The 17,893-nt window shown below is 52.4% G+C and overlaps 1 protein-coding gene across 4 annotated transcripts in view; it reads left to right on the top strand.

The window, feature by feature from the left end:
* MBP (myelin basic protein) overlaps positions 1-17,893 on the top strand; it is an 85,329-nt gene that overhangs the window by 24,751 nt on the left and 42,685 nt on the right. For all 4 annotated transcript variants that reach the window (XM_019715598.2, XM_074339821.1, XM_019715607.2 and 1 more), the window contains exon 3: positions 7,584-7,671. In XM_019715598.2, the coding sequence (XP_019571157.1) occupies positions 7,584-7,671 (88 nt within the window). The remainder of the gene's footprint in view (positions 1-7,583; positions 7,672-17,893) is intronic.

Consider the following 17,893-nt stretch of genomic DNA (forward strand, 5'->3'; position numbering starts at 1 on the left):
TGATGCAAATCGAACACATTTGGTTCGTTGGATTCCACCGACCTGAGACCACGGAGCAGCGGCCAAGCCCATACGTACCTATTTATTCTGGAATCTATGTTTTCAACCTTCTGATGGTTTAACGACAAAGGAAAAACTTGGAGTTACCCACGGTGCTTGCTGCAGGCGGTTGTCACCTGTAAGGGCTCTTTCATGACACTGTCTGTGACTTGCTGGAAAGGGTGCTGCCATTCTGAGAGAGCGCTCTGACGCTCCGTGGTGTGGCCCAGCATTAAGCTCGGCCCAGAACAGGAAGCGGGGCTGTGAGCCCTGCCTCACTGTTCACCATCCCGTGTATCTCTGTATGTAATTCTGAGAGGAGTCCTGCTCTCATGTCAGTGGCAGGTTCTGGAACAGGCCTGGTCTCCGGGGCCTCTGCAGCCACCTGCTTCCCGGTTTCCTGCCCACCTTGAGGGAGTGGGATGCCCGGTGCCCTTGAACTGTTTCTTTACATCTGGGCTCCTCAGCTCTGTGTTTGACCTCCGTGCCCGTGGGAGTGACCTTGACGACAGTGGGTCCTGACATCTCATTGTTTCTCTTCCCCATATGAGCCTAAAGAGGCTGCCGCTGGTCAGAAGCATCACAGCCCGGCCACGTGAGGCATAAAGACAACCAGCAGTTTATCTTGACACTGCATTTTCAAAAATAGGTAAAAATCGAGTGACGAGCGATTAAAAATGTGAAAACCTAATAGTAATACTTTGGAAAACCTGCCTTTCATCTGTGGGTGGCCTAGGAAACACTCATCTCTGTGCTTTGCCTGCTGGTGGTGTCTGGCTCACAAAGGTTCTCCGAACGTGCCTTGCCCAATTTCTAGATTTGTGTACTTAATCAGCCTAAGAAAAGAATTACCACACTGAAAAACAAGATCTGAACTTTACAATGGGGGGTAACTTCTTCGTCTGTTTGATTTTGTGTTTCAGATTAAACTGATTAGTTATTTAAGCTCTTCTTCAAAGCTAAGCGCGTGCCGGACGCACCCCAGGTGCCAGCACGCGGCCTCTGCGGGAGAATCCCAGCCCTGGAGAGGCTGTCCACGCAGCCATCGTCCTTCAGACCCCAGGCTCTTGCTGAGACGCTCCCGATAGTACTAGGGTGACGCTCTGAGCAGTGAGATGTTTAGTGTACAAGTGGCACAGAGGCATTGAGAACTCAGCTCTTCCCACCAACGCGTAGACAGTCTCCTTGTGACGGGAAATACGTTTCCTTTAAAACCACCGACCTCTCACGTGTGGAATGGGCTGATTTTCCACCTGTGGGCTAATCCATCACCGCCACTCGTGGAGAATCCTAAGTCCTGCCACGTCTCGTCCCAGGTGGAGAATTGTCAGGCTTGTTTCGTAAGGCACGTCCTTGTCACACCATCCCCAGGAAGGAGAACTTTTTCTATTTTAACTACTAATTAGCTCACGTTTGCTGCATGCAATGCTCTTGTCTCCACAGAGAAATTAAGTTCAGTGAGGGCCTGACTTTTGTCAGCTCTGCTCATGGGTGTGTCCTGCTGTTGGCACCCTAACCGCACAGCTTGTCAGTAGCGTGTGGCCAGCGTGCCCTCCCCAGGCCAGGTGACAGCTAGCAGGGCTTCCCCTGAGGACAACAGCCACAATGCCAGGGTGGGTACCACCCAAGCTCACTGGTGGGGCAGCGCAGCAGGGACGGAGCCAGGCCCTTCCAAACCCCAAATCCAGCTGTTGTCATCTCTGTGCCTCACACTCATCTTGCAGTTCCTGTTAAAACCACCGCTGTCACCGTCACAGCATCACCCAGTGGGAAGCTGAGTCACTAAGAAATGCACTTCCTCCCGGCCCCCAGACTCCAGCATGGAGCACCGAGTGGTGGGGAGGCGGTGCCTCTGAGCCCCAAATTCACCTGGAGATTTCAGCTTTCTGAGTTGATTGCAGTGTGTTGGCAACTGTTAGACACAAAAGTGTATAATTTCCATTTTTTAGGCAAGTCACATAAGCAAGTTTTTTTGAGAACCCAGGTAATTCTTAAGTTAGTCATGTAATGTATATTTAAGAGCTTAAGGAACTGAAATGCAGAAGCCACTTCCCTATAGACAGATAGGTGCCACCCTAGTCTGATATTTAGACACATGGAAACACCTACGCCGTGTCTCATAAATTCTTAGGCTGCAAGGTGCAGGCAGACTTGCTCATTGCACCTTACCCAACAGTCCTAGAGTTCACTGTCCTTCTCGCCTGTCATCTGTCTCTCTCCCTCTCTTTGTCCCTCTCCCCCCTCCACCCTCGCTCTCTCCCCTTCCCGCCCGCCCCCACTAAAGAATCCCTTTTGACCTCAGTTGCAGAATCAGAGGCCACTTCAGTAGGTACCTGGTGCGTTGAACTGGCAACTGCCACATGCTGACTCCTCCTTGGGCAGGTAACCACTGCTCTGGAGTCCAGCAGAAGTTTCTGCCACGATGGGGACGCTATATGTGCGTGCTGCCCGGGGCCAGAAGCACGTGGAATGTGGCTAGTCCAAGCGAAGAACCGCATTGTCAATGTTACTTAGTTTTCAGTAATGTAGGTTTAATAACCACATGTTTTGAGTGACAGCGCAGCCCTACTGGACACTTCGTACGTGTCATCTCAGGTCCTAGGCACCCAAAACCCTACCAGCTGGGTGTCCGCTCCTTTTGGTCAATGAAAACTCGGGGCCTTTCCCAACATAACAATTTCATGCAAAAGTTAATACCGTGTTCAGAAGGCAAAGTCCTCTGAGAAACACAACACACAGATCCCAGGAAATGTCGAGGCGGGCGCTGGTACGGTGAGCCACACGGACAGGTGTGCTCTGCTCACTCGCTCAGCGTCGAATCCCACCGCCCATGCTGCGTGCGACGTGCCCTCCCGCCAGGTGTGCTGTCCACCCCTGGATTCTGACACCAGCACACGTGTGCACGGCTGCTGCTGCGTGTTGTGGGCACTCAGGCGTCCACGCCCCTGACACACACGGTGGCCCCCAGGACGTCACCGAGCTGTCACAGGAAAACGAAAATGCTGCGGACAGTGTACCCTTTCTAAGAGGGCTTCCAGAATCCGAGAATAAGCAGCAGCTTATTCTGGAAAACTCACGGCGGGTCTGTCCCTGTCTGAGAAGGAGCCAGAAGAAGGTCCTGGGAAACGTCGGGCACCACGTTGGCTTTGTGGGGTCCTGCGTGCATTTGGGGACCTGGGCCCTCGCTGCAGATGAAGCAGAGTGGGCTTCCAACTGCCAGGGCCCCTCGGGAAACCACCATGGTGCCCACCTGGGATGTCGGTGAATGTTGTGGAAATTCAGGACTCCCTACGGCCGTGAGGGCGTCTCCTCTAGCTGGCGCATCACCGCAGACGTGAACGTGTGGGGGGGCAGGGCCAGGCTTCTGGAAGGAATGACTCACACAGAACGCCTCCCGTCACAGCTTGGTGGAGAGCAGAGCCCTGAGGCTGCTTCTGGTTTTTAAGGAATGTGGGTGGTATTTTGTTTCATCTGATACACCGAGAACACTCACATCTTTGTAGGTCTGGGCCGCAGCAAACCTCACAAAGTGTAATTATTAAAGACACAGGGTGTAATTAACAAACAGAGCCTCCCCTCAACAACCCTTCATAAAAGTAACAGGGGCCTGATGAAGTGTCGCCCCCGGCGACCTGAAGCCCGCAGCAGGCTGCACACCAGCAGGTGCCTTAGGAACCGGGCCTGAGGCGCCCTCCTCCCTCCACCCTGTCTCCCTGCAGCTTGGAGACGGCCATGTGGGTCCTGCAGCCCCTGAGCAAAGCTGTCCGCAGACCCTCCCGTTCCCCTAACGTTCAGGGACAGCCAAGCTGCGGTGGGTCGGGGCTCAGGATGAGGTTGGGAAGGGCCCCCAGCGTCTCCAGGTGTGGACCTCACGGCCTTGCTGGGACATTGCACCAGCGAGACCGACCGGGCAGAGGGCCCTGCTCACGTGCTCACTCTCCCGCCCTGGGCCTGCTGCCAGGGTGCCTCCTCGGGTCTTGGGTACACGTGCTTCCCCCCTGTGAGTTCCCACATGCTCCTCAGCCCTTTTCTCCTCTCTGCGTGTCCCTGTCGTGCTCCTCTCCTCATCTTCACCCAGGCCTCACTCTCCTGGCGTTTTACAACCATTTAAAGAGGCAAGACTGTTTTGTTTGGATGGGATTTGAGAACAAGAGTTGAGGAAGGGGCACGGTGGCTTCAGCCTTGCCTGTGCCCTCACCTCCTCCGCCCATGTTGGGGTTTGGAGCCTGCGAGCTTGGCGGGAACCCCTCTTAGAAGAGGATGATATTGAACCATCAACCAGGGCGGCACTCAACCCTTCCAGGCGTTTCCATGGGGCACAGAGTGGGGTCAGCCCTTGGGGACATGAAATGCACCCACCCCCCCCAGGCTTAGCTCAGGGAAGAAAAAAATGGAAAAAAATTGGAGGCATAGACACACACATGTCATTTTCTTTGGAAAGCAAGGCTGCCATAGCAGAGCCAATACCCCTAGGGAGGGTCAAGGGGCCGCCGTCCAGTGGTCACTTCTCATAAGCAGCCAAGAGTGTTATGCTTGGTGGTGTGATTTCAGCCTTTCGACGACACATGACACCTTCCTGGCTTTTGTTTGTGATGGCAGTGGTTCTGGGCATGCTTTGCATTCAGAACCTTAGGTGTCTTAGGTTTTTGTTTTTCATTTTTTTCTATTGAATTAATAAAAAAGTTGTAGTGGTTGATGAAACATTTATTTTATGCTTTTCTAATAAACTGAAGGTAAAATCATTTTTTGGCCATTCTATTCTACTTTCTGACAATTTTAGTCTTTTTTAAAGAGGTTTATTGCAATGTATTTCAAAGTGAAATATGACATGGCATTTGGAGAATATTCCAGGGCCGTATAACACTTCCCTTTGATGACCGTTCCTAACACCTAGACTCTTCTCATTTCACCGTTGGGATACAAAATACTTAGCAACTCTGCTTAGGAGCGCTATCTCTCATGCCTTTCTTGCATGCTCCGTAATGAGGTTTTGCAAAATATCAAAATATTTGGAAACTTCTATCTTCTTGTAACTATAATCCGACTTGACTTTATTGTCAGTTATGGAACAGGAGACGGTCTGTAGCCTGAAACACACAATTTCTCCTGAATGTGCAGAGAATGTCATGTTCAGACTCCTGGTGATCCTGACGACAGCGTCTGTCAGCACTTGTAGGTATGAAATTCCTGAAGCCATTGGGTGTCTCGGTCAGGTTCAGGTGACATGTTCTGGTGTGGACGGGGGAGAAACAAGCTGATGAGCATCCACACATGAGCTTTTGTTTCTCTCAGGCATGTACCTGGGAATGGATCTGATGAGTCATGTGCTAACGCCATGGTTAAGTTTTTGCGGGAGCACCGAACTTTCCACAGTGGCTGCCCCATTTCACCAGCAATGTGTGACTGTTTTGATTCTCCACATTCTCACCAACGATTTTTTATTGTATCCAGCCTCGTGGGGTCTCATCAAGGTTTGAGTTGTGTTTCCTTAGTGGGTAATGGTGTCGGGATGTTTCCTGTGCTTACTGGCCATTTGCACGCCTTCTTTGGAGCGATGTCTACTCAGATCCTTGGCCCATTGTTTTAACTGGGTGGTTTGTTTTTTTGTTGTTGAGTTGTAGGAGTTCTTTATGTGTTCTGGAAACTAGACCTTTATCAGATTTATGATTTGGAAATATTTTCTCCCGTTCTCTGGGCTCTTGTTTTACCTTCTTGCTGGTTCAGCTGCAGCACAGTGGCTTTTCATTTTGATGGTGTCCCGTTTCCCATTATTTCTTTTGTGGCCTGTGCTTTCAGCACATATCCAAGGTGTCATCCCTAAGAAACCATTGTGTTGGTGGCACTTGTTTTAACGACTAAATTAAATCTGATTCTCACCTTCAGTTAATCTCTAATCCTTGTCATGTTGTTCTTTTATTTTTGTTTCTTTTTATTAGTTTCAGGTGTACAAAGCAATGTAATAGTTAGACATTTACACACCTCACAGAGTGATAACACCCTCCCCCAATCTACTGCCCCTCTGACATCGTATATATGTAGCTGTGACAGTTCCACTGACTCTATTACCTGTGCTGTACTCCACATCCCGTGACGAGATATATAGTATTGAATTATAGCTGACATTCCACATCACTAGTGTACTTGCTGGGAATACATTTTTCACTCATTAAGTCCTGTTGTTCTTTTAAAAGTAGAGTTTTGATGATTTGAAATGTATCTTCATGAAAAACGTATTACCGTCAACTACACTAGTAAATGGAGTCATCATTTTTGCTCCCTCGCTCATATTTCTCCTTGTCTAGACCAGCAGCTCCCACCAGGCCTGTCCCCCCACGCTCGGAAGCCCTGGCCTGGACAGGCTAAGCCTGCCCTCGAGTGTGCCTGTCCTGTTCTGATTCTCATAGAAAGGGATGTGCCTGGGGGGTGAGCCAGTTTCCACTATCCTGGACTTCATGTCTCTGCATATTCTTGACTTTGATCCTAAAAGCTTTCAATGTTTTGCTAATATCTTTTGTTCCTTGTCCAATCCCAGCCTAAAGCAAGAATAAGAATGATCCTTTTTTTTTAAAAAAAAGAAACAAACCAAAAATGCTGAGTAACAAGATTAAGTTACAAGGACTGTTTGTATTGCAACACACACACACTGGAAGGACTGAGCTTGGACCCCAAAGACAGGCCACACCAAAGGAAGGTGAGGTTGACCCCTGCCTGCCAGGCATGGGCCCCTGACTCACTGGACCTTCTTGTTTGTGGCACGTCATGCCCCAGGAACAATGGGAACATTTTAACTCCAGGCTCCCAAAGCCGGATAAGCCCAGCTGGGCTATCTGCTTTGACCTAATTAGATTTCTCTTGCATCTGAGAGAAGCGAGTCCTCACTGAGAGCACACAGCTGGCTGTGCCTGGCTTTGGTGGACCCTCCTCCTGGGCAGTGAGCGGACCCACTGCGAGCTGTTTGGGGATCTGAGCACGGCTGTCCTGCAGCTCACATTTGTAACCCCAGTCAAGTCAGGAGGGAGCATTTGCAAGGCAATGTTTCTTCTGGAAATGCAAAAAAAAGCCACTCATATTTAAAGAGAATTTAAAAACCCTTCCAACACTGAAGACGTCCTGTGGTGTCCTGTCCAAGTCGGTCACTCAGAACCAGTGAGGACGAGCGAATGCTGTCTGCTCAGCTCACGCCCAAGACCCCTGCCTGTGAGGGGGGCCGAGGGGAGGGACCCTCAGCCCATGAAAGAGTCGGGATAGAATGGAGTCGGGCTTCACTGAACTTCTGGATGATGACAAAGGGTTCCCACCAGACACTCAGTGGGGTTTGAACCGACGTGCTCCTCACGGCCTCACCCAGGAAGCAGAGAACGCACGAGCTAAGTGTCGTTTCAATCACACACGAATGAAAAGTACTGAGTAAAAGAAATCAAGTTTGGGGACGCTTAAATTGTTTACTTTATAATGAATATTGTGCCAGTGTGTAAGGAGAAAAGCGCGATGAACTATTGTGTTGATGAAACACTGTGTGTTACAACAGAGTTTTGTTTTTCCAGGATGGTGAAACCAACAGAGGAGAGTCTGAGAAAAAGAGGAACCTTCACGAGTTTTCCCGGGAGACCTCGGAAGACAATGAGGTGTTTGGTATGTAACATAAAAATGAGAAGCAGAGAGGTCATGAGATACCTGCGCAAATACAGTTGGGGAAGGTTTTAATTGTTTAATTACGAGAGTCATCTGTGAATCTGTCCTCATTACTGAAAACACAGCCTCTATAGAATGAGGAAGGTGAGCTGCTCGTGACCCTGTTGCGTCCGGTCGCCCCGACGTGACCCGGGTGACTGTGGGGTCCATCTGTCGCCATCTTGCTTTTGCCTTTTTTGGTTGTTCTGCGTGCTTTTGTATACACACAGGCACCAGAGATTTCCCAGCTTTTTCCTTATCATGTGACATTTGTCTAATCATCTACTTGCCCCTTTGTGTGTGGGCATCAGGAAGCTGTACAGCCCGTAAAAGATCACTAACGAGGAAGGGAACTCGTCCCAAAGCCTGGGTACTGTGCTGTTTATTTTAACCAGAAAGAACGACTTGGGGTGTTGGAGGGGAACTCTTTGCTGCAACACTGGGCTTTTCCGTGTGCCCTGGTGACTAAGGTGCCTTGCCCCGTTGTCATCCGTCTTCATGTCGGCTCCCAGGAGTGAATGACAGGTTCTCGTGTGGTTTGTTTGTCACCGCTCTTGGCTCCACCTTGGCCGCGTGACAGTGACAATCAGTGCCTCGCCCACTACCGCTGGCTAGGCAGAGACTCGGAGCACACCCGTCAGTGCCTGCTCTCTCCTCATATCCTAAAGGGGCGAGAGCTACAGGCAGCGTGAAACCCACTCGGGCCCTGAGATCCCACTGGCATATCCAACGGAGACGGCGCCATTAAGACAATGTCCCTGTCACCAGGGCAGCTGGCTTGCAGGTTGTGACACTGGAGGCAAACGCACCTCCTGGCCATGTTCCCTGCCTGGGTTCCACTTATTTGTGGGAAGGGCTTCTCTGTATGTCACTTGCCTGGCAGGAAAACCCACCCCAGTTTCTTGTTCCTCACGTATTTCCTCTTGTTCAGAAAATCCTTTTCCATGAGTGCATCCTTGCCAAGCCGGCACACGGGACCAGGTCCCGCTGCCCACTTTTTCAGTCTCTTAAGCTCCCGTGAAAATCAGCAGAACCCAAAGGCCCAAGGCTGAAGGCCGTGCCTGTGACTGTGATGAAAGTGAGGTTTGCGAGAGGAGTTCAGCTCCCCTGCTTCTGCGTGACTCGCGTTGGTGTTCCGGCGTTTTCTTGGGGTGTGGTCTGAGCACAGTCACGGCCTTTCGGAGGTGGGGTTCCTGTTCCTCAGGTCAGGGGATGCAGGGAAGAGTAGAGGCGCATCCGTGCCTGGCGAGCCCATCTGCGCTCTTTAGAATTTCGGGGGACCAGGCTGCCAATTTGAATGGCATGTCTGAGTGGCGATGACTTCGGGAATAAACCCGTCCGTAAACCTAAAATAAAGGCTTCTTTAACTGTCTCTTTACTCCTGTATCCCAACATATGCAAATAAACACGTGAAGGGAAACGACAGAATGCTGACATCCAATGTTAGGTTTCAGACGTGACTAGCCGTCAGTTATTGTTTTGGCTAAACATACTTATTTTTAAAGCAAACGCCATTTTTATCATTATTCCCCTGGTGATCGCTTTTGAAATTACTCGTAACAATGCCAGCCATTCTATCAGATACACACACACTACATACATGTGCACATATGTACCATGTACCATGGAAAGGTCTATAATAAGCCTTTCTCTTATTTTGGGAACACGGTTCAGTTCCTAAGACACTTTCTAGGGCAGCTGTCTTTGACCTTCTCAAATAGAGATTTGATTTGGAGAATTATCATCTAGATAATTGGAGAGTTGACTGTGACAGCCAATGGAAATGCAAGTATTTCAATCACACCACAAACTTGGGTTTGTTTTTTCATGGGAAGAATGATACCACACGCCAGCATCTGTCCGCCTTGCCTGCCATGGTTTGCTTCCTGGGCCTGGTGCACTGAGACGCCACGTGCCTGCCGGGTGAGTGGACCTGGCGCCTGCCCAGCTCCCGCCACACCCATTCCAGTGACGAGGAAACAGGTCCGTCACCGTCACCTCCGAGTCACACAGACTTGACGCTGGGTTCAGGTGGAGTCACCACAGAGGGGGCGTGGGAGGGCTTCCTTCTGACAACGCCGTCACTTCATCTGACCAGAACTAACGTGGCTCAGACGCCTCCTGGGTTTCCGTTCTCTGGCCCAACAGCTGCCGGGCGTGTCTGCATTTGCACTTCACAGTCTCCATTCCTGATACTTTCCTGGAATCCAGGGAAACCCAGTCTGCAGGGGCAGAGTGACCGTATAAAAGGAGCCGAAATGACCTTGGCTCTCAATCTTGACTGTCTAATCTTGGGGAATATGCATGAGAATTCTCTTTAACGTATGACAGTACCACAGATGTGCAAGTGAAATGCACTTTGCAAAAATGCCTTTTCTTGACCAAACAGCAACTCCCTGAGCATTATGGGAAGCCACGCTGTCTGCATGTTCTGGGAACCATGATCCTCAGCGACCGTTGCCCGGCAGTTGTCCAGCTCCTGGCAATCATTTTGTGTCAGAAGAATTGGGGCTTGTGAGGACACACAGAGACCACTATCTGTTACCCAAGGTGGGTCACACGGACTCCAGGTCTCTCTGGAAGTCAGGAAACAGTGCTGTACTCCCACTGGCTAGATTCCCGGTTCAGGACTGGGTTGGAGGGGTTGATGAGGTGTGTGGCCCGTGGCTGACGATGGCCGGCACAGCCAAGAGCTGCTGGCTCACGTACCATATGCTCGAGACCACAGGCGGCACGACTGAAATCAGGCACACGCCCTCCACGTCTCTGTGAAGGCCAGAGGCAGCTCCTGCTCAGCGATGCTCTAGAAACTTTATTTGCCTTTTTGTTTCCTGGAGAAATCCCACTGGCGGGGTGCTTTAGAGCTGAGCAAATAGCGTGTTAGGGCACCTTTTAAATCGCCTTCTGACAGCGCGTGGCTGCCTGTCAGGACTTCTGCCTGACTCCCCAAAGGGGAAGATGCATTCTAAGGCTCGGCAGCCTGGGGAGGAAGGAACCATGGGTCGTGCTGTCCGAGCTTTGGGGAGCCAGGTTGTTTATGGTGGGCCTGTCACTAGGCTGTTTTGAACCACACACACACACACACACACACACACACACACACACACACAGACACGCATGGCACACACTGTCCTGTCCTGTGGAAACCAGGCTGGAAGGAGACGTCATGGCCCCACCCCCTCCCTCTGAGCTCACTACCCAACGGGCTAATGCAGGCAGGCAGTTCAGGTAGGTGAGCAATAAATAGCCTTAGGTCTCCCTAAGTTATGCTGGCAAAGCAGAGAAGTGTCCAAAAGAGGGCGCTCAGGTCTTTCTGGAATGACAGCTTCCTTCCGATGGGACCCGCAGCTGGGAAATCAGAGCTGAGACGGTGGGTACTGTCTTGTGGGGTGACGCCAATGCAGGTCTGCAGGGTAGAAATGTCTTCACACGGACAAAGCCAGCACCTTCCTGCCTCAGCACTTTACATGGCTAAGTCGTGTACGAATGGCCTATAGGGCAAAACGCCATTGACCTCGCTGGGAAGACATTCACTAGCTTATTGCTCATGTGATGGAGGCAGAATTGTCCGTATTTAACGAAACACGTATTCATGTTGGAGACATTTAAGTGCGGAGAGTGTAACAATGTATTAAGTGCATATAAGTACATGTACACGTACGTGTGTCTTTACTGCACAGAGCTTGAGTTCACCTCTCATGAGAAAACACACAAGGAAACTATGTACTATAAGAAAACATGAACTTGAGACCCAGGAAAGGAAGACCACGCATGTGTCAACCGCACAGCAGTTGCTGGAGCTGAACCTCTCATTTAACCCGGAGCTTCCCGCTGCCCCAGTGGAAAGGGAGACCCAGTCCGTTTAACACTTATCTTGCCCAGCACCTTCCTGCTGAGTGATTTCGGGTGGTGCACGCATTCTTCCATGTCGGGGTTTCCTGCGTGTACGTGGGTGAGAGGAGAACCGCCCCGTTGTCTGGGAGGAGTGCCGGGCACACAGAGAATGTGCAGGCAAAACCGAACGGCTCTGCCAGAGGCGCTCAGGGAGGCCTGGCCCCGTCGGCTCGTGTCCTGCCGTCAGTGTGGCTGTCCTCCCACTTCCGTGTCACCAGGGGGCACAGGGAGCAGCAAAGCTTTCCTGGCGCCATTGCTCTGGGAGAACCGTCCTGCCCCCTAAGGCGGTGGCATATCCTGCCCTGCACCCCCTGGCAAGGGTCAGAAAAATCTCTTTCCCTCCTTCAGAGAAGGAGAAAGTGGATGTTCTGGGGGGAGCTCAGCGGCCCGCCCAGAGTTGCTTCAGGGAGAACAGGGGAGGAGGGTCCCCATCCATTTCACAACAAACTAAAAACGATTGTGGTTAATGTAGTGTTTTATTATCAGTGTTTAATTAGGGCTGCATCTTCTATTTTCTTTTTCAATTGCACAATATTTCAGTTCTATCTGGCTGGTGATTTCTGCTGTGGATGAAATCCCAGCTGCCTCAGTTTCCCTGGAAATGTGTATCTGAGTTTATAAGCTCTTACTGTTTGAACTGACCTCAAGAGTGCAGACAGCTACTAGGTTATCAGTAAGCTGTGTTGTTGAATTTTGTGTTCACGAGAACCCTTTCCAGCAGATGAGCAAACACTTGGTGACAGGAGTGGCTGACGTGGGGACGTGGGTCCCACAGGGGCCGATGGGCAGCAGCTTCCGTACTTGAGGCTCTGCCATGGCACCTGTGTTCCTGTTCCCACATGCGTGGTCATGCGACATTTGTCATCACAGCCCTAGGCACATGCGAGAGAGTGGGGAAAGGACAGGGATGGAGGTGGGCCCATTTCATTCTGTTGTTTGTAAAAATTCTCACAGCCACTATCAAAGCCTTAATCACTCCAGCGCAGCTTCTAGAACCAGAGTTTCAGGAGCACCTGGGTTTCAGTCAGCAGCACTGTTTGGAAAACTGCTGACAGGTTCACTTCTCCGATCATGGCCCGTGTGTGCAAAGGGAAGGCTCATGATCCTTTGTTTTGTCCAAAAGCAAACACCTCCTTATTAGAAGAAACCTGTTCTGCTGCAAAAACAAGCATTCGGTGAAAGAGAAAACCAAGCCCATTTTCAGCTTGTTTCATGGGCAGCTGTCAGGGGACAGTGGCATCATGGCCTCCCAGGTCCGTTCTGAGTTTTAAGGAGATGGGGTCATTCTAGAATTTCTATCTTTCCTTGGCCCCCACTTTTGGGATTTCCTCCTTCAGTACAAGGCCCACTCCCGTGGGGTGTGCTGGGGGGAAGGCCCTCAGCAGGTCACAACTGGCTGCCTTTCACTCTCGCTGGTCCTGTGGCTCCAACAGAGAAGAGTCCCGTCAGTGCCACCTCTGTGGCAGCCAGAGGCAGTGCCTGTGCAGGTGGCACCCCTCACTGTCTCCTGAGCTGGGCAGGAGGCCTGCGGCTCGCACCTGCTGTGTCCTGGGCTGGCAGAGCACATCCTGTCCCTTGGGTCACAGACCAGGATGACACTGTGGTCCAGAGGAGACTCACTCCAGGGCTCAGTGACTCAGCAGCACACCTCGAGCTGGCCGGGCGTCCACTGGGTGGCACTGGGTCAGCGGCGTCCCCGAGGCCACTGCTGCCTGCCCTGGTCCCGGCCTTCGAAATGAAATACACGGCTGAGGGTCACTTGAGGCCGACAGAGCCACAACAGGACAACTAAACTGCTTCCAGAACAAACAGGGAATCCAGACCTCACAGTGGCACATGCAGCAGCTGCGAAGGGCATGGCCGGTGGACAGCAGCCTGGCCCAGCTTCAGGCTGGGGGACTCAGAGCCCTCCTTGGCCACGGCCCCCCCAGCGGACCCCTCTGCGGATCCACTGCCACACTCATGACGCATGAGCCTGTTGGGTCTCGGGTCCCAGATGTGAAAGCGTCTGTATTAGGTTTCCATCCTCAAAAGCTGCCATTTCTAATCTCCCCTGCATGCCAGCGGGAACTTGTAATGTGGCCGCGGGGCTGTCTCCTCCTGACTCCTCAGCCTCCAGAGCTCATCCAACGGACAGGTCCCTGGGCCGTCGGAGGACAGTCCCTCGGCAGTGCCCTCCAAGAGAGCGGTGTGTGCCACCCCCCCCAGCTCAGTCCGCCCCTTCCCCTGCACTTGGGGCCTGGCCACAACCCTCCTTCACAGTTGCAGTGAGGAACGGGGGGCTGAGCTTCCCTAGCATGCCCTGCGGGCGAGCCTCCCCTCTGCCGCACTTCCACCCAGGGCTTCACCATCAGCTTTCCCTAAATAGAAGAAGCAAGTCTTTGGAAAGGAAAACGAGACCTCTTGCTGAGCTCTGCTTCTGGCGGAACTGGTGGCCACATGCAGCCAGTGTCACACCCCTGCCCCCACCCCCACATGCAGCCTGAGTCACACTCCTGCCCCCCCACATGCAGCCAGTGTCACACACCTGCCCCCCCACATGCAGCCTGAGTCACACACCTGCCCCCCCACATGCAGCCAGTGTCACACACCTGCCCCCCACATGCAGCCTGAGTCACACTCCTGCCCCCCCACATGCAGCCAGTGTCACAGCCCTGCCCCCCCACATGCAGCCTGAGTCACAGGCAGGGCTTACTCATCACAGTGACACTGAGCCCTCCCCACTCCTCAAGGAGACTGTGACCTCCGACCTCTGCTTTCCAGGTCATTGGAACTGCCTTGCTGTCTCTTTGGCGGTGTTACCTGAGATGCAGCAGGAAGGCATCAGTGGTCCTGATTCCTTATCTCTCCTTGTACAAGGTCGTGCCAGTGCCCTGCCTCTCGGAGACAAGGATTAAGTGACGACCAGGGCCTTGGCTCATCCAGGCTCCATGCGCTGTGTCCCTTTTGTGTCACCGCTGTGTCACTGCACGCCATCAGTGCTGCTGGCTCTGAACCCCCCGCAGGAGACCTCACAGCACCTGAACTGTGAGGACAGTGGCAGCAGGCTTTTAAAACAGTCGGCAAATGTGACACAGTGCTTGCAGGTTTAATTTTGTCATTGGAGATGTGACAGGCAGTTTTGAGATGTCTGTCGTTCACCTGCAAGAGAATGTAGGTAAACTGATGTAATGCAGGCACGTTAAAATCGAATGCTCCGTAGGTAGACGGGTCGCCCCAGGCCCGTCTGCTCCAGGGCTGCAGCACAGGCCCTCCCCCGGGCATGGCACCGCCCACCTTCGTGGCTGCCTGTCTGTGGGCAGCGGCCCACCTGTGGGCGGAAGTGTACGTTATTGATTTCATTTAGAACTTACCTCTAGCTGACACTTTTTATTTAAATTGTTCCAAAATATCATCTTTTAATGTTCCATTTCTTCCTCCTTAAACCTTTGTTCAGAACCAAAGACACTGAGCAAATGTAACCGTGGTCCCATCACTCGAAGGTGACACTGTCCCGAAATATGATATGACACAGGTGGAGGGACATGGGTGACAGGAGATCCCCTTGAGGTAGCAAGATGACACTGTGTCACGTTGATGCCACCAATGTCCCTGAACGCTTGGTGACCACCAGGGGGACCTCGGTGAGAAGTGTCCCCATCTTGCTGAAGGCAGAGGCAGCTCTAGGCACAGTGAAGTGGACATTGACACACTCGCTGTCTCACACACACACACTCACATACTCAGTTACACACACTCACGATACACACACTCGGTCACACACTCTTCACTCATGCTTACACTCATTCACATACTCACATAGACACTGACACACTCGTACACACTCTCAAGCACACATTCACACTGTCACACTTACACGAGGGGAGGGAGGGCCACCACCACCGCGCCCCTGGGGGTCCCCTCTGGTCCCCGTGCACTGCAGGTTCAGATGCCTTTGGGTGGAGGTCGCTGTGGGTGTGCAGGCTCAGCGAGTGGGAGCCGTGTGGGGACGACCGTGTGGCTGCTGTGTCTCCCTGGCACGTGAGGAAGGCCCCGCATGGCCAGGCCCACTGGAGCGGCCATCTCGCTGCAGACGCTTGTTTGCAGTTGCTGAGGCTAAAGGGCCTTCACGGCTGCAGCAAAATCGAAGGGCAGGTGTCTCCTTTGGCTTCACTCAGCGGAGCATCTTATTCCTGGGTTTTCTGTGAAATGGCTGGAAAGCACAGGTAAGGGCCTGTCCTCAGCATCTCCCTCAGGTGCTCCTCTGGGCAGCAGGCCCGGCTCTGGCTCTCCTGGCACATTGTGTCAGGGCTGCTGCCAACGCTCGGTCATCTCAGTCACTTTCATTACAACCGAACTAAAGAAGCCAACACCTGAGAGCTGTGGGGTGGGGAGCAGGCTGGGGGGACCTTGGGATAGAAGAGAAAGGTGCGGTTTAAGGGAGCTGCCAGCAGGGAGGGATCAGGTGTGACAGCCCTGGGGGCGGGATGGCGGGGTGCTCCGTGGCCGTGTATCAGCCACTCAGACACACGCGGAAGCGAAAGGCGTGACATGGTCCCAGAAGCACTGTGCCCTGTCCCCAGGCTTCAGTCACTGTCCCTTTAAAGCGTTAGAGGCCAGGGTGACCACCCCATTTGGACTCACAGAAACACCCCTTCGAAATGCTGTTCAAAGTGCCGTTAAGTTCTGTTCAAAGTTCTTCAAAACTTGGCTTTTCCAAGCCATTGGAACAGAACCTTTTACTCAGTGGTGCCTGCGAGGTGTGTACAGCTGGGTTCCTGTCACCAAGACAGAAGCACCTTTAAGAACAGAGAAGTGACTCCGTGGCAGCACACGGGCCACATACAGCGTGCGTGTGGACACAGCTTGTGTGCGGACACAGCTTGTGTGTGGGGACACAACGTCGTGGGGACACAGCATGTGTGGGGGAATGTGTGTGTGTGGCATTTGCAACATAAATAGAGCGCCAGTTTTGTGTTTCAGAACTCTGTCTTCAAATTGATAAGTTATTTATACTGTTTCAAATCTTTTTCTGTGTTTGCAACTGCCTCTCTGTTCAGCACGATACCTGACCCGCAGTTTTCTTTGCCAGACAGGCCTCAGGAATCAGCACAAGCGTGGAGGTGTTTCCAGGGACCCCTGGTGGTCTGGAGACCTGCACCTTCTTGAGGCCAGAGGCACAGGGCGTCGCGGGCGGGGTGCGCGATGAAATCCTGTGACTCTCGGGGCTGCTGCTATCGCTATTCTAGGAGCAGCAGGAATGACAAACTGCGCTTGGCCGAAACTTAGCTCGTTTTCATAGCTACAGCAGCGGGTCTTGTTTGGGGAGATTAAAACAGTCACTAGTTCCCCCGTGATGAGAACCGCTAACACGTCCACGTAAGGCCAAGAGTGATGGCCCTGAAGGAGGCTGCAGCTCGCACTCACTCCCTCCTGCTGGTGAGCAGGCTGAGCACTGGTGTCTCAGATGGGCTGAGTCCTCCTTTCAAGCCAACCAGGTGTGACTTCCAGGTCCCCTTAGGGCCACCTCACAGAGCTTTTCACTCTAAACTTATGAACTTTTGAATCGATGGAAAATCAAGTCAGCCTTTTCTCTGTCAGGGTCTGAACATAGACTAGACCCTTACACGCTGTGTCTTCATAATGCATCGGTCATAGATTGTTTTATTCACTTAGAATAAGAATGATGCCTCCAGGCTGCCAGTGTGCAGGGAGCAGGTCCCCATGGGAAGGGTGGGGATTTGCAGCCACTGGGCCGGACGTGCCAGCAGCAGAGCAAAGATTCAGAATAGGGACGCATGTGATGGAGCGCGCAGTACACCTGTCATGAGTGTCTGGGCTCCGAAAAGGTCGAGTTGCTGGGACAAGACGTGGGCGGCCCCACAAGCCAAGTGAGCGGACGCACGCGCAAGATTCCTGCCTGAAGATCTGGGCACGTGAGCGGCACACGTTAAACGGTGTGTTAGACAGGTGTGGACAGGTCAGCTTTCGTGTTCAGCGTCCCTCCTTGCTCCTCTCAGCCCACACGGACAGCTTGTGGGTGAACGACACCCCTGCCACGCAGCACCCAGTGGTAACTCAGTCCATTGCAGTGCACGTGACGTGCAGAGCTCCCTCCCTCTAACAGTGACATCGCTGCACTGCAGTGGATGCTAGGGACTTACTGGCAACCCACCCAGCCCTGCTGGGAGCCACGCTGGCCTTGGGTGATCACAGCTGAGCAGTGCGGTGACACCAACCCATTGCCCAGGGTGCCCGCTCTGTCCTTTACATATGCAGTAACCAGGACCCTTTGGAAATTACCCAAGAC

Source organism: Rhinolophus sinicus, linkage group LG09 (assembly GCF_036562045.2).
Source record: "Rhinolophus sinicus isolate RSC01 linkage group LG09, ASM3656204v1, whole genome shotgun sequence".
Classification (NCBI taxonomy): domain Eukaryota; kingdom Metazoa; phylum Chordata; class Mammalia; order Chiroptera; family Rhinolophidae; genus Rhinolophus; species Rhinolophus sinicus.